Source organism: Zalophus californianus, chromosome 2, assembly GCF_009762305.2.
Source record: "Zalophus californianus isolate mZalCal1 chromosome 2, mZalCal1.pri.v2, whole genome shotgun sequence".
Classification (NCBI taxonomy): domain Eukaryota; kingdom Metazoa; phylum Chordata; class Mammalia; order Carnivora; family Otariidae; genus Zalophus; species Zalophus californianus.
In genome coordinates, this window is record NC_045596.1 from 182,717,648 (window position 1) to 182,743,872 (window position 26,225).

Below are 26,225 nucleotides of genomic sequence, written 5' to 3' on the forward strand. Positions count from 1 at the left end.
GAGAAGTATTAAGCAGAGGAAACTAAAACTCTTGTGCTATGCTGATTGCCAGTGGATACAATTCCTCTGGAAAACTGCTTGGCAGAGTCTACAAGGCTAAAACACAGCTACCCCATGAGCTGGGATATACCCAAGAGAAATAGGTGCACATGTCCACCAAAGACAGATACAAGAATATTCATAACTGCTTTATTCTTGATATCCGAAGTTTAGAAACCACCCAAATATCCTATTCATACAGTAGCATACTACCTCTAGATAAGTACTCAAGATAGATCGACCGATTTCGGCACTCCAGGTAAGTACAAGAAACCTGACACAACAGTTCACACCGTGTACAGGAGGTTCAAGAAGGCAGAACCCATGTATGGTGAAGTCAGAATAAGCGGTTAACTTGGGAATGCGGTACCATCCGTGAGATGGTGTGATGGAGCATTCTGGATTGCTGGAATTTTCTGTCTTGATCTGAGTTGTGATTACATGAATTCATGCATTTTAAAAACTCTACTGAGCTGTATACTTAAGATCAATGCACTTTACTGTATGTAAGATCATACCTCAATAGAAAAACTTTAAAGTGCTTTATTAAATCTTATAAAAGCTGCAAAGTGAAATTTACCTAATGGTATCCCAGTAGCAGCTGCGATCCCCTTCATTTCCTCCTCAAAAGGACCAGGAAAGTTGCCAAGTAGGCCAGGCTGGAAAACAAATAAATTATCAATCATCTGACCTAAAGCGTTGCTTTGAGATTTGGTTCTTTTACATATAGTATGTTCTAGATGCCCCTTCCATGGTTAAGTGATAAAAGTCATTGATAAAGCACTGTTACATCCTGTATTTCTAAGAGACTCTATCTGGTACTCAATATTGGGCCCCCCGTTCTTTAACTCTTGCTTTTAGTCCCTTAAACTCAACTGTTCTCAGGTATTATGCCAAGACCTATCTATGACTGTTTTTCCCTGCCTTATATTTCATCCTGTTCTCCAAAAAAAAAGGGAACTGGAAAAACTGCCCTTGGATGACCTAACATGGCCCACAAACACATCACAACAAGTACCCGTTATCTCCACCCAAACTCACCCTCCACCTTGGCGCTGCACCCTCATTACTACTTCCTTTCCACACTCATAAAGGCAAATCTGTCTTCTAGTCATTCACAAAACCTTCTGTCTTGGGTAATGGGCTTCCCAGGCTAAGATGCATTATCACAGTCTGTTAGCAAACAATGGACACAGGAGCAAAATCCCAGTGGACATATACTTTTATTCTCAAATGCAACTTTCCACTAAAGGTGAGATCACAATTTAAGCTCACAGCCTCTCGCTAATAAAATAATGTGCTTAAAATTTGCAAGTCTCATTTGTCACCGACTTGGTATTTATGTCAAGTGACCTAGGCATTACACAAGTGGAATATTCCTGCCAATTTGACACACAAAGATGACTTATTGAACATGTAGTAACCACTTATCATATCCAGGCACTGTGCTGTATAGACAGTATTTCACTCAATCCTCACAACGACCTTATAAAATATGTATGATTAGTGTATTCTCCCTGATGAGAAACCTGACATTTCACAGCTTAAGAAACGTGTCAAAGGATATAGTTATTAGGTGACAGATCCAACCTTAAAATCCAATGTTTAGGGGAAAAAAAAAAACAATGTTGTCTGAATGCAATCCTGGGCATGTGCCATCTCTGGGGACAGCAGGGGCCTCTTGTCTGCTGTTCCTGCCAACCTTTGTATGTGGGGGAGGTCTGGCTGGTATGAACATGAAGGAGACCCTCAATCAAAGACTCTGAAAGCATAAATATGAGGGAGAACAGAGTTGGTGGCTGACAGGTGCAAGTGTCACAGGGATGACATGCCTAGAGCATCCAGTCTCTGGGATTCAATGATCTTAACTAGGAGTGGTTTTATCCCCAGGGGAGATTTGGTGATATCTAGAGGCATTTTTGGTTCTTGCAAATGAAGGGGTGCACCCAGTGGGTAGAGGGCAGGGATGACAGCCCCCACAACAAAATATTATCCAATCCCAAATGTCCTAAGTGCTGAAACATTTGCCCTAGGCCCTTGGTGTGCCCCCCAATCCTTTGTACCCTGCAGAACATTGAGGGTCCCAGAGCAATGACCGAAACAGGGTGATGAGGATCTCTTGGGGGCTCCAAGGGCCAGGCCCTAGATATTCCATTGGTTCCACCTAAATTAAAAAGGAGCTGAAGAAATGGAGTCTCCCTCCAAGACCAAGAGGAAAATGAACTGATTTGGCGAATACAGAGCTCCAAGAAACACTCAACCCAGTGAGTTTCAATGGTCACAGCTACTGAAGGACTCCATGAAGTACAGAGCTGGGCTGAATATATCATTTGGTCATATGTAGAAAAATCTCTGGGTGTCCTGAGATACAGAGGTAAAGTACTTAAAAAAAAAAAAACACCCAAATTTTCAATAGTGAACTGGCAAATGTAAGTACAGTTGACCCTTGAACAATGCGGGGGTTAGGAGCGCCCACCTCTTGTATAGTTGAAAATCCCTGTATAATGTTTGACTCTCCCAGAACCACCAAGAGTTTACTGTTGACCAGAAACCTGACCGATAATATCAATAGTTAATTAACACGCATTTTCTATGTTATACGTATTTTAAATTGTATTCTTACAATTTAAAAAGGTAGAGAAAAGAAAATGTTAAAAAAAATCATAAGGAAGAGAAAATACATTTATAATACTTTACTGTATTTATAAAAAAAAAAATCCATGTTTAAGTGGACCTTCCCAGTTTAAACCTGTGCTGTTCAAGGGTCAACTGTATGTCTAAGGGGAAGGACATGCCATGCTCCCAGACGAAATATATATGTGCCCACTGTTCTGTAAATAGTCCATACTCAAAAAAAAAATTAACAGGCAGTTAATTGCCAAAATCTGCCATGCTAGTTTGTGTCCTGTTATTCATACATTACCAAACCCCAGAATTTTAAGTCTCTCTAAAGTTTTGATAGTGGTCTAGAATAAATGCAAACTTGTCCGAAAGCTCCTTAGAAGAAGTTGTCAAATTATGCCTTTAAATAAATACCAAAGCCTTTTCTGAACTCTGTGTCTATATGTGGATGTATGTTTAAAATTTATTGTGGGAAATAATATTTCTTACCAACTTTTGATCCACTATCTGCATAATTTTTCCACTTGGCACAAATGCATTTATTAGATCTTTCAGGGAATTCACTATAATCCTTAGCTGAAAAATAAATAGTTTAACAAGAGACATAAAAAATGTTGACATTTAAGATTCATATTGGTAAAATGAAAACAGACACAGACCTTTTGATTTATCCATACATAGTTAAACAGAGTGCTATTTGGAAATATTTTCATCTAATATATACACACAATACATCTTTAACAGGCCATTTTATTAATTAATCAGAAAAAGGCAGATGATAGAAAGAAACAAAGGCAAAGGCGAGTAAAAAGACCAGGAAGCTACAGAAAAATGGCATCATTTCTTCTATTATTGTTAACAGGAGAAAAATATCAAAATCATATCCTTAAAATACTTGGTGTGTAATTTCACGAAATGCTCTTTTAAAAATGCAATTATATTCAGTCATGTCAGAAATAGAAGATTTAACAATCAGCATACCGCTGGTGCCTTGTCAGCCATCAATTCATGCCATCTTTTGTAGGGCGGTAAGTCAAGATTTATGGTGTACCATGGAACTGGACCCCTATAGCTGTAATGAGAGGTGTAGCATCATGAAATGTAAAAAGCAATTTTTTGATGGGAGTTAGGCAGTTACATTGAGATGGCTATGTTAGAGGCATATTCTTAACAGTAACACAGAAGTTGGTACTCAAACCAAGGTTGGCAGAAAAGCTCATCTTCCCACCTAGTGTTTCTGCCCTGTGTTGTATACACAATCACACATAATTTCAGAAATCTTAGAATAGAGTTATACATTCTGGAAGGGTAAGGTGAACTGATGATAAATGAAAGAACTTTGGCTCATGAGCCTCATGTCATCTGAGTCTCAGTGCTAGAAAATATCTGCCTTTTTTGCCCTCCTAAATCTCTGCAGAGATTTAGTCTAGGCTCTGGGCACCTCTCTCTGATTGGTTTCCCAGTCTCAGAATTCCCTCTTAGACTAAGTCACACTACTGCCAAATCAGTCTGAGCATTGGCTTTAGTATGGTCGCCTTTCAAGCGTCCAGAAATGGCAGCATGTATTAGCTTCCCACAATTGGATTCAAGAACCTTCTCTACTCACTTGGCCATGAGACCCTTCCTGCCATGCTCGCTCTCTCCGTATTCTTCTGTAGTCAGTGCAAACCCAAGCACTGTTCCAATTTCCTACCCTTCAGCTGACAAACAGCAGTTTCTGCTATGAGGATATAGCAACGTCCACTCCTTTATCATTGGAGCTGGGCCCTATTTCTGGTGGATGAACGCTACCATTGTTCTCTGTAGTTACAGAAACATTATCTTCTGGCTCTTGTTACTAAGCCTCTAAGGGTGTGCTACTCAGTGATTTATCAGCTTAGAACTAATAGTAAATTAGTAAAACTATTATTATTTTATATTTATATAAATTTATATATTCATAAGTAATATATATAAAATATATAAATATTTAAAATATATAAATATATATATTTGTCTATGTTATTACTAGTAAAACTAATAATAAAAATAGCCAGCATTTGCTCCATTATTTCTCTGCTCCAGAGAAACATAAGGTGCATGCTGGTGTGAGCTACAGGAGCTGACATCTATATTAAAGACTATGATACTTAATTCCTAGAAAAAAAGCTTAACATAAAAACAAATTAATTCAGGGGTGCCCGGGTGGCTCAGGTCGGTTAGGCATCTGACTTCGGCTCAGGTCATGATCCTGGGATCCTGGGATTGAGCCCCACATCGGGCTCCCTGCTTGGCTCGGAGAAGCTGGCTTCCTCTCCTTCCCACTCCTGCTCTCTCTTGCTATCTCTGTCTCTCTCTCAAATAAATAAAATCTTTAAACAAAAAACAAATTAATTCAGTTTCTGACTGATCATAACGTCACATGCAAAATTCGGTTCCACAATTCCAAAAAAAAAAAAAAATTCTTGTTCATCCTATTACACGGCCTCCCCTCCCTGCCGGTGCACACTCAGATTTCCATGTCTAGGAGCAATGGTAAAGCAGTGGCCCACTGGAGCTCTGCACATCAGTGGCACTGCCCTAAGACAGGTTTTCTGAACTCCAATCAGCTGCTCTTCTCCTTAGAATATCCAACAAAACCCAAACCTATATCCACCCTAATCTCCTGATTCTTCTTCATTCCAGAGCCTTGGGTAGGCTCATGGATTCCAAAGAAGAAATGGAGAGGAAATAAACTCAGTACAGCAGAGGATTAGATTAAGTGCGCACGGGGAGACCCAAAAACCTCTCTATAATAACACCTCCACTAATCACAGTCCTTTGAAAAAACTGTGAAGCTGATTAACAAAATCATTTTAATAACCAATGCTTAGCCATGATCCCACATTTTACTTCTCATTAAACATTTTTCTAAAATGTCTCCGTATTTAACATCTGTACCTCAATTTCCTCGAGAAATAAATAGTATCTACCTTAGGAGGGCGGTGACGATTACATGAAATACAGAAAATACTCTGCAGTATCGGTCAATCAGCAGTCATTACTATAGAGTATTTTCCTACTTCACTGCAAACAATAAACATCATTACATTATGTTTACGACTTAGCATCTGCTGTGCTCAGCTCATCACAGTCACTATTAAGAGCTGACTGAACCCACCTGGCTCTATAGCTGGCTCTAAAACTAGTCCAAGTGACACAACACACGCACACGCACACGAAGGCAGAGGCTGAGTGCCAGGGAGCAGTAGAAAATAAGTGCTAATGGGATCTGGAGGGATTCAGGGGTGCTCCAGCTGTCAGTCCCTTGATCTCCGGCCCTGACGTGACTGGTCAGGCTGGAGAAACAGGTGTCTGTTTCTCTCCTCCCTCACAGATGCTTGTGCATACCTCCAGAATCCATGCACTCGATCAAAAATAATGTACAGGAGGATTCTGTTGTCATTCAAAGGTATATGAATACCACGCCCCCCTCTCATATCTCAAGACACAGTTACAGTTCAGAGGAAAGGATCAGAGCAGAATGGAAGATTTTTATGCAGAGAACAGGCTTAGGAAGGTAGGAAGGAATCCAGGAGAAATACCAGGACAAAAATATTTACATTGTATAGATAGATATATATGAGGAAAATGTGCTTATCTGTCCATGTGGGTTTTGTACACCTGTCTTTGTACACGTGTATACACATACATACACTCAGCAGCCTGGAACCAGTTAAAAGCTCAAGCAGGGAAGGTTTGCAGGGTTATCAATTCACAGACACACGCAAGGTGAACATGAAAGGGAGTAGAAAAAAAAGAAGCCTTAAATATGGAAGGTATTCATTATGTGTTACATGCATTGGGGCAGGGAAACCAGTCAAGAGATGCATGTAATCAATAAGGCACTGAAGACCAAGATGTAGCCAGTGTTTACACAAAGGAAGACCTCCAGAGAACAAGTCATTAGAGAGAGGGCTGGAATGCACGCTGGCTTTAGAATAACATAGAAACTGATTACTTCTAACTTACTTCCTGTCAAATATTTGCCTTTTTCCACAGAAAAGTGAGTAAATCAAAAGAATTTCATGTATTACCAGTTGCACTGTATCTGGGGCAGAGGCTACTTAGAATACATAATTTAGGCAAGTGCAGTACAATATATATATATATATATATATATATATAAAACTGGAATGCTACAAAAATCAAGAATGTCATCTTGATATTGCTGGTTTCTGAAAATTAATAAAAGAAAATGTCATTTAGATTGGAGTCGGGGGCGGACAGGGTAGCTCTCATGCCCAATTGCAGACCCAACAGGAAGAAAGCTGACTTTCAAGTCCATAGGACCCTGAACTACTACTTCCCTATCCCAGCAGAGGAAGAAAGGTTGCCCTGGCAACAGCCGGGCCAATGAGAAGCCACTATTCTTCCAACTCCCAGTTTATTCTGGTGGACTTATTTTAACAGCCTTCTCAACTTCCCTTTTTCCTCTAGAAAAGAGTGCTCCTCTCCCTTGTTCTACAGACTTGCCTATGGTTTTGCCCTAGCTTGCTTGTCCCTCACTATAATTCTCTGCTATTCCTGAATAAACCCATATTTGCTGGTAAAATAACTGGCAGATTTATTTTTTAAGGTTAACAGTACTTGGTGATCAGAAGTGGAATCCAGAGAAAACCCCCAACAACTCCAAGGCTGGTGAGAAAACAGGTGCCGATTAACCACAGAGCCAACTGGGCTCCCTGCTTTCCTGACAATCCTCGGGCTGGAGGGTAAGCGTTCCCTGGGATTCAAGCTCCTCTCTCTTTGTGTTTGAGCTCTCCAGGCTTTATCCAGGATCTGTCTTAAGGCTGTGTGTGTGTGTGTGTGTGTGTGTGTGTGTGTGTGTGTGTGTGTGTGTGTGTGTGTGTGTGTGTGTGTGTGTGTGTGTGTGTGTGTGTGTGTGTGTGTGTGTGTGTGTGTGTGTGTGTGTGTGTGTGTGTGTGTGTGTGTGTGTGTGTGTGTGTGTGTGTGTGTGTGTGTGTGTGTGTGTGTGTTTAATCTGAGTAACTATTCAAGCTCCTCTCTGTGTTCGAGCTGTTTGAGCTCTCCAGGCTTTATCCAGGATCTGTCTTAAGGCTGTGTGTGTGTGTGTGTGTGTGTGTGTGTGTGTGTGTGTGTGTGTGTGTGTGTGTGTTTAATCTGAGTAACTATTCAAGCTCCTCTCTGTGTTCGAGCTCTCCAAGCTTTATTCCGGATCTGTCTTAAGGCCTTGCTTTTCTGTGTGCGTGCATATGTGTGTATGTGTGTGTGTTTAATCGGAGAGTAACTGTTGACTCCTTTACAGAATCAGACTGTTCCTGTTGGAACTGTACCGACTCCTGTCTGGAACTGGACGGTTCCTCTGCCAGCGTGAACTGACCCATTTTGGGATCAGACTGTGCCCGCTGGATATGCACAAGGCTTTTGGTATGACTCCAATTTGGAACTGGATTGTTCCTACTGGAACCATACTGGCCTTTGTTCTGATGCCTTCTGGAAACAGGCTGTTCCTGTTGAAACTGTGCTACTTAGCATTTTTTCTCTTTACTCTTGAGAAAAACCTCTACGAAATGGGATCCCAGTCATCAAAATGCTTTGAGGGTACCAGGCCCCTACTGGGGCTCCAGCTGGTCTATGTTTAAAAACTATGGTCCCTCTGCATGTGCATTTATAACTAAATAGACTGAGTTAACCAAAAGTGATTTAGAACTTCAATAGCCCTTATGGGGAACTGTCTGACCTCCCCGAACTTGGTTTACCCAAAAGTAAATTAGAAAGCACAGCCACTAAAAAACAAAAAGACCTAAACGGGATGCCTGTTTTAGACAGCACCTTGAGGCTTCTGAATCCTTTGAGGATTCTGAGTTTGCCTCTTTGTGAAATACAATTTCTAAATTAACTGATACAAGTGAGAGAAGTCAAAATGGCTTTGGAGCCCTCTATTTCCCCTCCTCTACCTTGTTTCCAGGCACCTGGCAGGTGCCACTTTCCTTTATTCTTACAGCTGAACTTCCTTTTTTTCTCTGAAATGCTCCCTGCTCCTTCTCCTGCCTCTTTAAAGTTGAGTTTTCTGAGGATCTACAGAAATGCCAAGTTTCTTATGCTTGCTGTACTAAGGGAACTGTGCGAGCCATAAAGAATTTTCTAAAGTGACTGACAACCTCCCCGCCCCTCGCCGCATAAGCTTGCTATAGAATTTACCCTAGTTATTCAAACTCACCAATCTAGTTTCTTAGATTTATATCCATTAGTCCACATGCTTATTTGTGAGGGTCAGACCAAACACCGGATGAAACTAGTCTGATAGGAACATCCTGAAGGACATGTAGAGAAACAGACTCCTAACTTTTGGCAAGACACTAGAACACTCCCAGGGACTATCCACTGGGCAGTTATAGTAGCTTTTCCTAAGCCTGTCGATGCGAACAAAAATTCAGGCCTGTGCACAAAAGCCTGATGAACCTCTTCGTGACTACTACAATCAACTCCAATTGTTTTTAAAGAAGGTTCTGGTTTTTCTTTAAATGCTGAATCCACTCAGGTAGCATTTAACTCTATGTTCAACAAGGACCTCGAGAGGGATATTTCTCCTTGAGTCTTTTTTTTTTTAAAGATTTTATGTATTTGAGAGAGAGAGCGAGGGAGGGAGGAAGAGATAGAGAGAGCATGAGCAGGGGTAAGGGCAGAGGGAGAAGCAGGGGCAGACTCCCTTCTGAGCAGGGAGCCTGATGCGGGACTTGATCCCAGGGTCTGGGATCATGACCTGAGTCGAAGGCAGATGCTTAACCGATTGAGCCACTCAGGCACCCCTCTCCTTGAGTCTTTTAAAAGGACCAGGATGAAATGGAAAACTATACTCACTGCAGACTGAATCTGGCAAACGGGCTCGCTTGTGTCCTAGATGGGTCACCTAAAGAAGGACTGCTAAAATTTTCAGTTTTTGACTTGGGCAAATGAAGGCCGCTAAAAAAAACCCAAACCCTTCCAGTTTCTGCTATTATTGCAAAGACCCAGGGAATTATTAAAAAGCTGGGACAAATTTAAGTGCTCTAGGTGTTGTAAGCCCTTTACGCAGTCTTTCCAACCTCCTCCCAATTCCCAAACACAAGGCCCTCACCCCAATCGTCCCTCTTCAGTGCCCTGCAGAAACCACTTCCCAGACTGGGAACAAATTCGTCTGCGTTAAAGCCAGAGCTACACTCTCCGTGCTTAACCGCACTGCTTTAAAGCAGTCTCTACCTCAGAGCGCTAAAGCAGTTCAAATAGTTGAGTGGGTGGGTCTCTGATAAACCTCAAGAGGTTCCCATCTCTGAACCTATTCCCTTTTGTCTAGGCCCTTTTGAGAGAGATGCACCCTTTTCCCCCTTAATTTCCTCCATCTCTATTCATTTACTGGGCCAAGATTTCTCACAGAACTATCATGCCAGAATTTCCTTCTCCCAAAGGGGAAATAATTCTAGAATTCGGTAACAGTAATCAAAATAGCCAACCAGGGGGATTCAATGACCCTTGCACATCTTTCATTTGCTCCGTCTCTGACTAGAGCTGCATCTAGAGACACTGATTATTTGCTACTATTGGATCAACTACCACCTCCTTAACAGGCAAAATCCTCAACTGATACTGGCAGAATCCAAAGTGCACCTCCCCATCAAGATTCAAACAGATCCCTCAAACCCCTCTGCAGAATTAATCAAAATAAAGAAGGCCCTTGAGGTATCAAACCCATAATAGAAGATTATAAGGCTCAGGGCTTCAGTATCCCCTGCACTAGTCCCTGTAATATTCCTATTTTATCTGTAAGAAAACCCAGTGGCTGAGGACGGAGGTCTGTCCAGGACCTAAAAGCAGTAAGTCCCACTGTTTTCCCTTGGCATCCTGTTGTTCCCAACCTTTACATGCTACTGATATCCATTCCTACTGAAAGCTGATTTTTCATAGTTTAACTATGCAGTACATTTTTAGTAATCTCGCTGATGAGAACAGCCAATATCTTTTTGCTTTCACTTGGGAACAGCAATACAGCTGGACGATAATATTTATTCCCAGGGTTTCACAGAGTCCCTCTTACTTTTCACAAACCTTAAAAGCTGATTCGGATGATAGAAAGTTTTTGGAAGGCTCTACTTGGTTAAAATATGTAGATGACTTGCTTTTGTATCCCCCCTTCTCAAACTTCTTCACAGGAGATAGCATCCACCTGTTAAAATTTGTAGCCTTAAAGGGATATAAAAATCTCCAAAGTTAAAAAAAAAAAAAAAGTAGTTTGCTCAAATTCAGGTTTGATACTTAGGGGATCTGATCTCCAAACAAGGCCTACATTCGGATCCAGATGATACCCTTTATGATCGTTGACACGACTTTCTGACCCCTCACGACAATTTGTAACAAACTCTTCGAACCAAGGCAAGCATTTTCATGACTTCCTGAGAGTTCTTATTTAAAGGATGTAAATGGTAAATACTGTGTGGGGTATGCTACTGCAACTCCTTTTTGAAATCACTGAGGCAGCACCTTTACCTTTGGTATTTCTACCCAAAAGGCTGAAATATATGCCCTTGCTCAAACTTGTCCCTTAGCCAAGGCTAAAGCCACAAACATTTATACTGACAGTTAGTATGCCTTTGGGGCAGTTCATCACTTTGGAATATTATGGAAACAATGAGATGTCCTTACCCCCAGGGGGGATGAGATTAAAAATGGCTCTTATGTCCAAAATGTACTAGATGTCATACTTTTGCCAGCTGCTCTATTAATAAGGTTCTTGGGCGTACCAGACTTGACTCACTCCCTGGAGGCCAAACAAAACCACCTCATTGGTATTTCCATCAAAAATGCTGCTCTCAAGGAGACCAACAGCCAAACCTCTGTCACAGTCCAAAGGAATGTTCTCCCAGATGATTATTTAGAAAAATTGACAAGAGATACCCAACAACTGACTCTAGAGAGGGAGAAACAATATTGAAAATCTAGTAATTGTTGGCTTGATAAAAAGAGACTCTGGTTTGGACCAAATAACTGTCTGGCCCTACCAGCAATTCTAAAATTCCCACTACTTACATGCATTAAACCATTGGTCTACTAACGAAGCGTCAGTATGTACCTGTACTGTATGTATACAAATGTACTGTGTGTTCTTGGCTGTATTCACTATTCTGCTTCCATTGTCTCTTCAAGCAGAGACTTCCAAGAGGCATATATGACTCTATGTTTGCCTTCACAGGGAAAAGCTCTCTCCTAAGTTGGAATCAGTGTCAATAAATATTTCAGTGGGCTGGGCGACTGCCTTCGGCTCAGGTCATGATCCTGCGAGTCCTGGGATCGAGTCCCGCACCGGGCTCCCTGCTCGGCGGGGAGTCTGCTTCTCCCTCTGACCCTCTGACCCTCTTCCCTCTCGTGCTTTCTATCTCTCATTCTCTCTCTCTCAAATAAATAAAATCTTTAAAAAAAAAAATACTTCAGTGGGCTACTTTCAGACCTAGAGTCCTAGTTTAGAGCCATCGTACAATTTGGAGTTCTGTTACTTCTTCTGCTTTGTATTAATTATTTTAAGTTTTGTATTTTGTTCCCTATCAAACTTTAAAAAAAAAACAATGTACCCAATAAGATGATGCTGGTCCAATGTTCTGAGAAAATCTCCAACACTTAAGACCTTAAGAAGATACAGACTTTGGATGGGAAGTGCCTGAGTGTTCTCTCCTAACCTTCCTTGTCAACTCAAACATGGCTTTAAGTGGTTTCCAACTACTCTGCACCTTCCTCCCTGCACAGAACATGACAAGCAGGAAAGGTCCTTCCTGGAACTGAGGGGAAAAACCACTAAATATGGAAAACTTGACTTTTGATCACTTATGCTTTTAAAGAAAGATTTTTTTTAATTTATTTTTTTGAAGATTTTTTTTTTTAAAGAAAGCTCCACCCCCAACATGGGGCTTGAACTTGCAACCCAGCAGAAAGAAAGGAGTCTTGCAAGTTGATAGTACTTTAGATACTACTTTACTACCCCCACAGGAAGAAGAAAGGCTTTCTTCCTCCCTTGGCAACAGCCTAGCCAATAAGACACTGCCATAACTCAGCCAATGCAAAACCACTATGCTTCAAATGCCATTTACTCCAATGGACTTTTTTGTTTGAACAGCCTTCCCAACTTCCCCCTTTCCTCTATAAAAGAGTGTCTTCCTCTTTTGTTCTGCAGGCTTCCCTATGGTTTTGCTGTAGCTTGCTTGTCCTGGATTGCAATTCTCTGCTCTTCCCAAGTAAACCCAGGTTTGCTGGTAAAACAACTGGCAGTTTTATTTCTAAGGTTAACAGTTTAAAGTTGTACTCTCCTTTCCCCTGTCCCGCAGCAGGCTACTTTCAGAGAGAATGAAAGCAGGGCAAAAAAGATTACTCTTCCTTATACATTTCTCTTCTTTTCCACATTCTGTATCCTCTGGGCTGGTGGGCTATTCTTAAACTTTTCTCATAAACCCATTTAGCCACAAAAGATTTGAAAAGATCATATATTATATTAAAAAATATTAACATTAAATGCACTAAAATATGACACTGTCCCTTCCCTTATGTTTTTTAATCCTGTTTTGTTCTCGACAGCTTTGTTATCATGCCAAGTGTTTATTTCTTGAAGGTTTCATATATAAGACCCTACACTTTCTTCCAATATAATCTGGTGGTTTATATTCAGGTACCACAGGAAGTCATGGTTCAGCTCTGCATTTGTCAGGATGAAAAAATGCTTGGCAGTTGACAGAATTTACTGGAGAACAGAGATTCTTTTTTTTTCTTTGATTCTGATAGACTAGAAATGGGTATTTTAGTCATGGGGTATTTCAATATTTGTCCAGAGTCTTAACCAAATATATAATACACAGACCTGGAAAAAAAAAATCTGTCTCAGAAGAAAAAAAAATTTGTCTCAGGATAGAAGACATGACTTAAATTTTTCTTCATTATTGTCATTTTTATGAGATAATTACATAAGGGAAAAGTCTCCACAAAGGCCAAAGTCAGTTTTGAAGATCTGACGTTTACTCACGTTGGTCCAGAAGGAGGATAGGTTGATTTTCTGCAGTTTTCTGTCCACTAAAAAAAAACAAAGAAAATTAAGTTTCAGAAAATCATAAACTGAACAATTTGCAAAAACAGTTAAAGACTGTGTAAACAAAATCAAGCATGATTTGCCCTTTCGGATCATTACCTCTTAAAAGTCTTTTGCTCCCATGAAAACTTGTAAAATCTCAAACTTAAGGGCATTTTCAGCCTTAATTCAATTTGTACTAGTGCTGTAATTTGGATTCTATACTGCAAACATACTGAATAAAGAGGAAATGTTAAGAAAGTAGATGGAAATGTTTATGTCAGAAAGGCTGATTTATCACTAACAGTAAATTAAATCTTGATAGAGTATGATGTCACTTGAATTCATGAGCCAACTCCATTGCGACCGAGATTTGCATCCCAAACCAGATTTTCAGGACACACTGTGCAGGGCCCTTCATAATGTGGCCATACTTTACCTTCCCAGCCTCCTTTCCTGCTACTCCTCCTCCTGTCATGCACGGCCACATGCAAACATGTCCTCTGATCTCAGACCCTTCCCTGCCTGTGCATGCGCTGTTCCCGTGGCCTAAAATGCCATTTCTCCACCTGATGAACTTTGGACTTTAATTTCTAAGACCCATTTCAAATACTGTGTTCTTGTGAAGTCTTCCTCTACTTCCCGTATGAAAACAGTCATACTCTCCTCCATCCTCCCTTGCAGCACCTGTGCACATCTCTATTGCCGTAGTTATGGCCCTGCATTAAAATTATGTTTCTCTCTTCACCTCCTGTGCTACAGGAGGTGAATGGCTCCCAACACTGAGACCACTCAGTGAATGAATGAATGAGACTGTTTTAGGGAGAGCTGCTGAAGGTTAGTAGCAACATAAAATCAGCTCTTAACATAAAATGGTAAAAGTTCATACGGATTTACAATGTTTTTTATTACTAGTTCAAGATAGCAAGCATGTTTATCTCCTTCCTGCTGTAGACCCAATATTGTAAAAGTAAAATAATTTTTAAAAAGAAGTAGAAATCCACAATAAGAGGTGGAATAGGGAAGGAAACCACTAGAACTATAGTTTGAGCTCAGAAAATATTTCTGCAGCAAAAATGTGTGGGAATGGAGATCTAACATCTTGCTTTAACTTTTTTAAAATTAAGTACAGTTGACACAATATGTTACATTAGTTTCAGGTGTATAACACAGCGATTCCACCAACTGTATGTTAAGCTGTGCTCACCACAAGCTACAATCTGTCACCGTACAATATTTTAATAATACCGCTCACTATACTCTCTATGCAGTGCCTTTCATCTCTGTGACTTATTTATTCCATAATATATTAACCTTCTATAGTAAAGAAGTGTATAATGTAGCGTGACCTAACCTGTGATCCAAACATTAATTATCTAAATAACTTTACTACAGTAAAAGTTGCTCATGTAAGTGCTGTTTTCCCTTGTAATTTTAGACTCAATTCGCTAAGAAACAACACTAAGCATCAAATTATCAAAAGCTAATTCAATCATTAGAATTTAAACTCTACTTCTAAAATATTAGAATATAACATATTACATAATATAAAGCATTAATTTGATAATTCAGTATCAAGGTAGCAAAAGCTAATCTCCAAAGCCATTCAGTGTTCAGTAATAGTGGTTGAGGGTGGTTCTTGTTTGGAAAAATTTCAGCCCCTAAGTTTAAAAACCGTAGTAAAACTTGACTGCTGCTAACCTAACTCCTGTGTAATATAGAAGTTTGGATATTCACCATCTCTTTCTTATAAAAATTCACAGAAATGATAATGGCTAAGTCTACAAGAGGAAAAGGAGTTCGTGGTTGATAGTACTGGTTCATTAACACATGACAGATTCAAATATTTTCCACAAAGTATCTGCCAATCAGCACTATAATTAATAACCACAAGCTTGACACAGCTTGTGTTTTGACAAGCTTTGTACATTTGTCCAACTAAGCTTTTGTCTACACCACACATACTCTTACCACTGTCCACTGTTATACAAAATAGCAGATTCCATTACAGGTCTTACCGAATTACGAAGTTCTCAAGTTCTTCGAGAGCATCCTTGCCTGCAGTTGTTCCATGAGAATACATACAGAGACTAATTCTTCAGTCTCAAACTTGGCATTGATGCTTTAATAAATAGCAATAACTGATCAGTATCAATAACTTCAGTATCAATAACTGGGAATCAATTTGCCTTGCTCTTCAACTGATATGGATGTGTCTACCAAAGTCCCAGGTAGCTGTTCTCATCTAAAGGCTAACAGTGCACAACGAATTTTCTCAGGACACACTCTTTTCTACTGCTGCAATCAAATGTGATTTCATTAACTCACCACGGCTAAATGCCTTTCCCTGCTTTGCTAACAGATGAGCTACCTGAAGACTTATTTTGGCTGCAATCTCATTTTGCTTTTAAAGATTTGTAAATAAATTCTGTGATGAGATATTCTTTTAAACTATCTTATTTTTCTGATCATTTTTTCCTACAGGTTGGGAATACTGTGCTGACTGCTGAATTGTTCAATGTTGATACATACCGCATTCCTTCAGCACAACGCTAGACGTGCTCTGTTACCTAATTAACTGCCAAGATAATCCATACTCCACTTTGCCTCGAGAGCATAACATCTGAAGTTCACTTTTTGTGTTCTGACCTGATAGGTTTGCACTGATAACTTTTTTTTTAAGGATTAAAATAACATGGTACGTTAAAATTGCACAACTATCACTTGAAATGTGCCAAGCGGTGGGGAAAAGCCACAAGCACCCTGCACACAGGCTCTGCTCCGCAGGTGCTCTAACGCGAGGCACCCACAGACGGTGGGCAAATACACAAGGGTGGCCACGTTCCAATACAACTCTGTGGATGGACACGGACATGTGCATTCCATGTAATTTTTACATGCCACAAAATATTAAATCTTCTTTTGATTTTTCCCTCCCAACTTTTAAAAAATGTCAACACCATTCTTCACTCGCAGATCTTACGAAAACAGGCAGTAGGCTGTCCTGGGCCTGTTGACTGAGGGGTGCCCGCCACTGCTGGAAAGTACGAACACCCGAACAAGCTGTCTGGGTTCTTCCTAGATGACTTTTTCAGTTTCTTTAGAGGAAAACCCTTGGAGCTGCTGTGTATGTGTGAAACAGAGAGAGAGGAGAAAGAGATTGTGTGTGTTTCGTTTTCTGCCAAGTGATAATGCCATATGCAGTTTTGTATGCAGAGGTCAGGATGGGGTTATTTTCTGTTTACTGACCTGTCAGTTTAATTCTTCTTTCATCCTCATTTAATGTCCTTATAATACCCTCCAGAATAATTGCCACTCTGAGCCAGGAACCTCTTCACGGAGCTCCTTTCCTCTCAACAGCTGCTTCTACTTTTGTCTTATCAGCCAATACTCCGGCATCTACTACCTAACTACCAAAAATTAACTGAAAGTGCCTCAGAGACAGAGTCATTTAAAATCATATGCTCGGGGGGGCTTTATTATACTAATAAAAGTATTCTGCAATATAATAGCACTAGGAAGGCAACATATATGATCATAGAAACCTGACTGTGTAAAAGTTTTAAGATTTCCGGTTACCTGTTTAAGAAAATCTAAATTGAAAACATATAGGTTGTGAAGTTATGCACAGGTTACCTCTGATAATTCAAGGCATACATAGAAGGGCAGTCAAGGGGCGCCGGGGTGGCTCCGTCGGTTAAGCGGCTGCCTTCTGCTCAGGTCATGATCTCAGGGTCCTGGGATCGAGCCCCACATGGGGCTCCCTACTCAGCAGAGAGTCTGCTTCTCCCTCTCCCCCTGCTTGTGCTCTCTCTCTCAAATGAATAAATAAAACCTTAAAAAAAAAATAAAATCATATGCTCATGGACTTATGTAGTATTTGGCAGCACTTAGTTGTCTTAGTTTCCTATGACTGCTGTAACAAATTACCACGAACATAATGGCTTAAAACAACACAAATTTATTATGTTATTGCTCTGGAGGTCAGAATCTAAAGTGGGTCTGCAGGACTGTGTTCCCTCTGGGGCTCTAAGGCAGAATCTGTTTCCCTGACTTTTCCAGTTTCTAGAGGTTGCCTACATTCTTTGGCTTGTGGCCCCTTCCTCCATCCTCAAAGCCAGGAGCACAGCATCTTTTCTCTTCTCTAACTTCCTGCCTCCCTCTTACAGGGATCTCTGTGATTATATTGGGCTCCTCTGGGTAATCCAGTATAATGTCCCCACTTCAAGCTCCTTTACTAAATCGCATCTGCAAAAAAAGTCCCCTTTGCCACAAAAAGAATATATTCACAGCTTCTCAGGATTAGGACATGGGCATCTTTGGGAAGCTATTACTCATCCTACAACACTATCCATACAAAAAGACACTGCTGAGGATGAACTATGTAAAATCTCATTGCAGATCAGGAATAACATAAACATTTGCTATCAATTTGGAACACTAATCCTGAATCCCAATAAGCAAAATCCCAATTTCCATAAGAAATCAATTCTTCTCATTAGACCTATATTACAAAAAAATGTATTAACTTGTTAATTTACTTTCATCAATAAAAATTTTTGGAAATATATGTTATACATATATAATGCCTATATAATATCCTTGATTTGCCTCTTAGCCCACAATGCCTAAAAGATATACTATCTAGCCCTGTACAAAAAAGGTGAATGACTCCTGCCTGAGAGTAAAGGCCTCCTAGTCTAATATTTGGGCACAAAGAAAACAAATGAAAAAGAACCTAACTGAAAAATATTCAATAATTTAAGGAACAGAAAAAAAATAAGATAATGATCAGTTTCAACACTCCTGATTATTCTACTAGTAACCTCAAGAAAAATTCAATATGTTATTGTAAAACAAGAACAAGATGGTATGGCAAAAAGGTAAACCAAATAATTAAAAACATAACTGCTGAAATAAAAAGATAGAAAAGTAAAGGTAAGAAAATCTGTCTTAGAGTAAAGAAAATTATATAGAAAACACAAGAAAGCTATTTATCCAAAGGATATAAACATAGTGATTTGAAGGGGCACCTGCACCCCAATGTTTATAGCAGCAATGTCCACAGTAGCCAAGATATGCAAAGAGCCCAGATGTCCACTGATAGATGAATGGATAAAGAAGATGTGGCGTATATACAAAATGGAATATTACTCAGCCACCAAAAAGAATGAACTCTTGCCATTTGCAATGATGTGGATGGAACTAGAGGGTATTATGCTAAACGAGATAGTCAGAGAAAGATAAATACCATAATGATTTCTCTCATATGTGGAATTTAAAAAACAAAGCAGACAAACACAGGGGAAGGGAAGGGAAAATAAAATGAAAATTGAAAGGGAGACAAACCATAAAAGATGCTGAACTCTAGGAAACAAACTGAGGGTTGCTGGAGGGGTGCTGGGTGAGGGGAAGGGATAATTGGGTGATGGGCATCAAGGAGGGCACTTGATGTGATGAACACTGGGTGTTATAGGCAACTGATGAATCACTAAATTCTCCCTCTGAAACTAATAATACAATACATATTAACTAAATTGAATTTAAATAAAGAAAAAAGAAACAAAGGAAAAATAAAATAATAAACCACAGGAGAAAAAAAATAGAAATGTTTATAAAATCAATACCTGGGGTCCAACATCTGACTAATAGGAGTTCCAGAAAGAGAAAGCACAGAAAATAAAGGAGAGGAAATTATGAAAGAAATAATATAAGAAATTTTGCTAGAGCTGAATGGAGATGTGTTTTAAAATGGAAAGGCCTACTGATTACTCAAAAAAAAAAAAAACTGAAAAAAAAAGAGCTTTCAGTGAGACACATTACTGTGCTATTTCAGACATAAAGAATAAAGACAAAAAACATAAAAGCTTCTAGCACTGGGCAGGGGAGGGGGTCCTACAAAAGAATAAGAATTACACACCCATCAGACTTCTCAACAGCTACAGGAATGCTAAAAGAGAGTGACACCATCATTTCCTTGGCAGGAAATTAACTTCAAACTAGAATTTTATAACTGGTCAAGGCACTCATCAATTTTGGGATTTAAATGAAGTCTTCAATTATAAGTCATGGTAAGGACACAGAAAGTGTACCTCCCACACATTATTTCTTAACAAGTTACTTCAAGATATATTCTACCAAAACAAAGGAGTAAACCAAGTAAAAGACAGAACAGGATCCCAAAAGAATGGCTCCAACATACATGGTAAAGGGAACCCTTAGAAATTACACTCCCAGGGCACCTGGGTGGCTAAGTCGGTTAAGCATCTGCCTTCAGCTCAGGTCATGGTCCCGGGGTCCTGGGAGTGAGCCCCGCATCGGGCTCCCTGTTCCGCGGGGAGCCTGCTTCTCCCTCTCCCTCTGCCTGCCTGCTCTGCCTACTTGTGCTCTCTGTCAAACAAATAAAATCTTAAAAAAAAAAAGAAATTATACTCCCAACAGACACGAAGAAACAGGTGTCCTAAAAAGGGGGACTCCATAGAATAAACTATATGGATGAAGGGCTGGAAGAACTTGAGGCTACAAGAGAAGCACAGACTTTATGAACAAAAGAAAAACAACTAGAAACTACAGGAAGAAACTGCAGTATCAGAAAAGTATGGTACAAATAAAAACAAACTGGTCCCAGCTAGATTAGGAATTAAATAGGTTTTTAAGAATGGACACAATAAATACTGAGAGAATAAATCAGAGGTTGAATAATATACAGAATATAAGTAGAATGGGGGCACCTGGGTGGCTCAGTTGGTTAAGGACCCAACTCTTGATTTCAGCTCAGGTCATGACTCGGGGTCAGGAGATCAAGCCCTGCATAGGGCTCTGCACTCTGTGTGGAGTCTGCTTAAGATTCTCTTTCTACCTCTCCCTCTCTTCACCCGCTGCTCGCTCACTCTCTCTCTCAAAAAAAAAAAAAAAAAAAAATACAGTTAGGATGGCATAGGTTTGGTTTCTTCTTCTAATGACAAAAAAAAAAAAATGAAAAGAAAGCAATTAGAAACTCTTAAGGAAAAAAATCTGTACAAGAATGCCATGATATAAACATGAAGCAAACTAAAATGTGTCACGAATATGAATATGTCGTAGAAAACATATTTGAATATTCTTTCAGTGTCATTAGAGTTGTGGCTTTAGAATTATAAAGAAGGAAATACAGTCAGCACACTGAGCAATAACCATTACAAGTCATACTTCCTTAAACATTGTTTACTATTTCCATTTTTTAAAAAGAGATAAACAGACAAAGCATGAATGACTCAATTGTAATTATGTTATGATGTTAACTATGCAAAAGTATATAGAAATGAAGAAGAGAAGGGAGAAAAAAGAGGGATGAGTCACGGATGTCCACGTGCACCACTTCAATACTGTGCTAGAGTATCTAGCCAGAGCAATTAGGCAAGAAAACAAAAAGGATCCAAACTGGAAAAGAAGTAAAACTGTCACATTTTCAGATGATATAATCAATCTCTCTCTCTCTCTCTCTCTCTCTCTCTATATATATATATATATATATATCAAACCCCTAACAAATCCACTAAAAACTTTTAAAAACTAATAAATGAATTCAGCAAGTTTGCAGGATACAAGATCAATGTACAAAATCAATTCCATACAGTTGCAATAAGCAAACTGAAAATGAAATTAAGAAAAGTTATACTTAAAATAGCATCAAAGAGAATATGATACTTAGTAATAAATTTAACCAAAGAAGTGCAAGACTTGTACACTGGAAATTATAAGACGTTGTAAAAAGACATTAAAGACATAAATAAATGGAAGACATACATGTTCATAGGCCAGAAGGCTTAATATTGTTAAGATAGCAATACTCACTAAACTAACCCACAGGTTTGATGCAATACCTATTTAAATCCCATCTGGCTTCTTTGCAGAAAGACAAGTGACCCTAAAATTCATATGGCAATTCAAGGAACACATAATAGCCAAAACGGTCTTGAAAAAGACCAACAAAGTTGGAAGACTGACACCTCCTAATTTGAAACTTACTATAAAAGCAACAGTAAGCAAGACTTTGCAGTATCAACATAAAGACAAATCAATGGAATAGAATTGAGAGTCCAAGAAATAAACCCTCACATTTATGCAAACTGAAAGTTTGATATGTTTGATAAGAGGCTGTATCTACAATATATAAATAACTTAAAGTTCAATAAGAAAAAGACAACTTAATTAAAAAATAGGCAAAGGATTTGAATAGACATTTCTCCAAAGAAGATGTAAGTCAATAAACATTTGAAAAGATGCCAAATGTCATTTGCCAGCAGGGAAATGCAAATCAAAACCACAAGGAGATACCACCATCACAGTAACTAAGATGGCAATAATAATAATAATAATAATAATAATAATAAAATAAGTGTTAGCATGGATGTGGAGAAACTGGAACCTTCATTCAATGTTGGTGGAAATGTAAAATAGTGCAGCTGCTTTGGAAAACCGGGCCCTCTTTCAGTTAAACACATAGTTATCATGTGACCCCACAATTCTGCTCCTAGGTATAAAGTGAAAAGATATGAAAACATGTGTCCACACAAAAAAATCTACACAAATACAAAACTTCATAGCATTATTACTCACAATACCAAAAATGGAAACAACCCAAATGTCCATTAACTGATGAATGGATGATCAAAATGTGGTATAGCCATACAATGGAAATTATTCAATAATAAACAGAAATGAAGTATTGCTACATGCTACAGTGTGGATGAACCTTGAAAACACTATGCTAAGTAAAGGAAGCCAATCACAAAGAACCACATATTTTATGACTCCCTTTATATAAAACGTCCAGAAAGGACAAATCCACAGAGACAGAAAGTATACAAGTGATTACCGAGGGCTGAGGGGTAGGTTTCAGGTTTAGGGCTAAGTGATAAGAAGTTTCTTCTGGGGATGATGAAAGTGTTCTAAAATTGGAGAAATGGTTGCACAACTCTGTGAATATACTGAAGTCATTAAACTGTATAGTTTTAGGGGGTGAATTGTATATTAGTTATATCTCAAAACCGTTAAAAAAAAAAGATGCAGGAAAAGTGGTCCAAAGAAGCTAAATTTTTATCCATCATTGCAGTATTAGAGTAGACAATGCCTAAAGTTGATTGAGACAAATTAAGCATAAACATATCAAAGTAATATTCATAAAAATAACCAGGAGTGAATAAAAACTTCTAGCCCCCAATATGGCATGAGCACCAATTAATTAAAACAGACTGAGCTGTAAACAACTAGTATGATAGTAAACACACGTTCTGCCTATCACCTGAGTACAAACAGTTAAAAGTATTCACTTCTAGGAAAGGGTAATGGGGGTAGGAAGAATGAAGAAGGAAACTTGATTTTCATCATAAACCTATCATTTGATTTTCTTTAACTATGTACACTTCGATATAAACTTGAAAATATTAAATTTAAAAAATTGCATAATTTCATTTACGTGGGAGATTTTTTTTTTAAAGATTTCATTTATTTATTCATGAGAGACAGAGAGAGAGAGAGGCAGAGGGACATGGGAGTTTTGTAGAGCTTCTGTTCCAGCTGCAGTGGCAACAGTCTCATTTCACAAAGAGACCAGAGCACACCTAGGTAAAATGCACTACAATTAGGCCAGAAATCAAACCATGCCCACAACAGGCAAAGAGACCTCTGCAGACAAGTGGCCTGACAGATAAAGTGTCCAGGACACAACAGCAGAACACAAGCAACATACAGTGGAGACACTCCCAAAAGCACCAGGCTCTGGGGGAACAAGGGACACCATATGGCAGGGCACTACAGGACCTCTTCTTCATAAGGCCATTTTCCTCAAGAACAGGAGATGCTGACTTTCCCAACACACAGAAGCAGGCACAGAGACTTGGACAAAATGAGTAGACAGAGAAACTTATCCCAAATGAAAGAACAGGACAAGGCTACAGCCAGAGATCTAAGCTGAACACATATAAGTAACATGCTTGATAGAGAATTTAAAGTAACGATCATAAGGATACCCACTGGAATTGAGAAAGGAGTGGAAGACTTGAATGAGACCCTTAACACACACATAAGGAATAACACAGCAGAGATAAAGGATACAATAAGTGAAATGATTAACATTGATGAAATGAACAATAGGATGGAAGAAGCAGAGGAATGAATTTAGTAAGTAAGTAAGTAAGTAATGAATTTAGACAGAGGAATGGAAAATAATAAAGATGAACAAAAGAGAGACAAAATATGCAATACGAGAAAAGATTTAGTTAGGGAACTCAGCGACTCCATCAAGTGTAATAATATTTATATTAAAGGACTTCCAAAAGAAGAAGAGAGAGAAAAGGGGATAGAAAATTTATTTGAAGAAATAATAGTTGAAAACTTCCCTAATCTGGGGAAGAACAGATATCCAGATCCAGAAGGCACAGAGAACTCCCATCAAAATCAAGGAAAGCAGACCCACATCAGGACATATTGTAATTAAATTGGCAAAATACAGCGATAAGGAAAAAAAGTTAAAAACACGAAGACAAAAGAAGGCAATAACTTACAAAGGAAAACCCATAAGGCCAGCAGGAGATTTTTCAGCAGAAACTTTCCAAGCCAGAAGAAAGTGGCATGATAAACATTCAAAGCACTGAATGGGAAAAATCAGCAACCAAGAATACTGTCTCCAGCAAGCCTATCAATCAGAATAGGAGAGATAAAAAATTTCCCAAACAAAAACTAAAGGAGATTGTGACCATTAAACCAGCTCTGCAAGAAATATTAGAGGAGACTCTTAGAGAAGGAGAGACCAAAAGTGACAGTATAAAGGTAGGAAACATAAAAGCAATAAAAACGAATATTTCTGTAAAAAATCAGTCAAGGAACTCACAAAATAAAAGGATAAAAGATTTAACAACATATGCCTAAAACATGGGGAGGAGAGGAGTAATGAATGAAATCAAACTTAAAGGACCATCCATTTAATACAGACTGCCATATGCAAAGTAGGTTATATATAAACCTAATGGGAATTATATATTAAAAACCACTAATAAACATGCAAAGAATAAAGAGAAAGAAATCCAAATATATCACTAAAGAAAATCAGCAAACCATGAAAGAGAGAAATACAAGAAAGGATCAGAGAAAAGCTTGAGAAACAAGCATAAAACAAATAATAAAATGACAATATGTATCTATCAATAATTACTTTGAATGTAAATAGATTAAATACTTCAATCAAAAGACATAGGGTGGCAGAACGAATTAAAAAAAAATCAGGACTTCATCTATACACTGCCTATAAGAGACTCATTTTAGACATAAAGACACCTGCAGATTGAAAGTCAGGGAATGGACAAATATCTATCATGCAAATGGATGTCAAAAGAAAGCCAGAGTAGCAATACTCATATCAGACAAACTAGAGTTTAAAAGAAAGACTAACAAGAGACAAAGAAGGACACTATATAATCATGAAGGGGACAATCCAAAAAGAAGACATAACAACTGTACATATTTATGTACCCAAATACATAAAACAGCTAATAACAAACACAAAGGAACTAATATAATAATACAATAATGGTAGGGGACTTTAACACCCCACTTACTTCAATGGACAGATCATCTAAACAGAAAATCAACAAGTAAACAGTAGCTTTGAATGACATGCTGGAACAGATGGATTTAACAGATATAGTCAGAACATTCCATCCTAAAACAGCAGAATACACATTTTCAAGTGCACATGGAACACTTTCCAGAACAGATCACATATCAGTCCATTAAACAAGCCTCAACAAATTCAAGAAGACCAAAGTCATACCATGCACCTTTTCTGACCACAATGCTATGAAACTAGTAGTCAATTACAAGAAAAATCTGCAAAAAGCACAAATACACGGAGGTTAAATATCATGCTACTAAAAAATGAATGGGTCAACCATGAAATAAAAGAGAAAATAAAAAAGTACATGGAAACAAATGAAAATGAAAACAAGTGGTCCAAAACCTTTGGAATGCAGCAAAAGCAGTTCTAAGAGGAAAGTTTACAGTAATACAGACCTACCTCAAGAAGCAAGAAAAACTCAAATAAATAACCTAACAACCTAACCTTATGCCTGAAGGAGCTAGAAAAAGAACAACAAAACCCAAAACCAGCAGAAGGAAGGAAATAATAAAGATTACAGCATATATAAATGATATAAAAACTAAAAACAAACAAAAAACCCAACATATCAATGAAATCAGGAGCTGGTTCTTTGAAAAAAAAAATCAATAAAATTGATAAACCTCTAACCAGACTTATCAAGAAAAAAAGAGAAAGAACTCAGATAAATAAAATCACAATGAGACAGGAGAAATAACAACACACCACAAAAATACAAACAATTATAGAAGAATATTGTGAAAAACTATATGCCAACAAATTGGATAACCTAGATAGAAATGGATACATTCCTAGAAACATAAACTACCAAAACTGAAGCAGGAGGAAATACAAAATTTGAACAGATGATAA

The 26,225-nt window shown here is 38.6% G+C and overlaps 1 protein-coding gene across 1 annotated transcript in view; it reads right to left on the bottom strand.

Moving 5' to 3' along the window:
* The window catches only part of ASAH1 (N-acylsphingosine amidohydrolase 1), a 48,162-nt gene that overhangs the window by 13,438 nt on the left and 8,499 nt on the right, over positions 1-26,225 (bottom strand). The window contains exons 2-5 of the mRNA XM_027599518.2: positions 13,679-13,725; positions 3,643-3,733; positions 3,151-3,237; positions 620-698 (exon numbers count right to left, since the gene is read on the bottom strand). Coding sequence (XP_027455319.1) covers positions 620-698; positions 3,151-3,237; positions 3,643-3,733; positions 13,679-13,725 — 304 coding nt within the window. The remainder of the gene's footprint in view (positions 1-619; positions 699-3,150; positions 3,238-3,642; positions 3,734-13,678; positions 13,726-26,225) is intronic.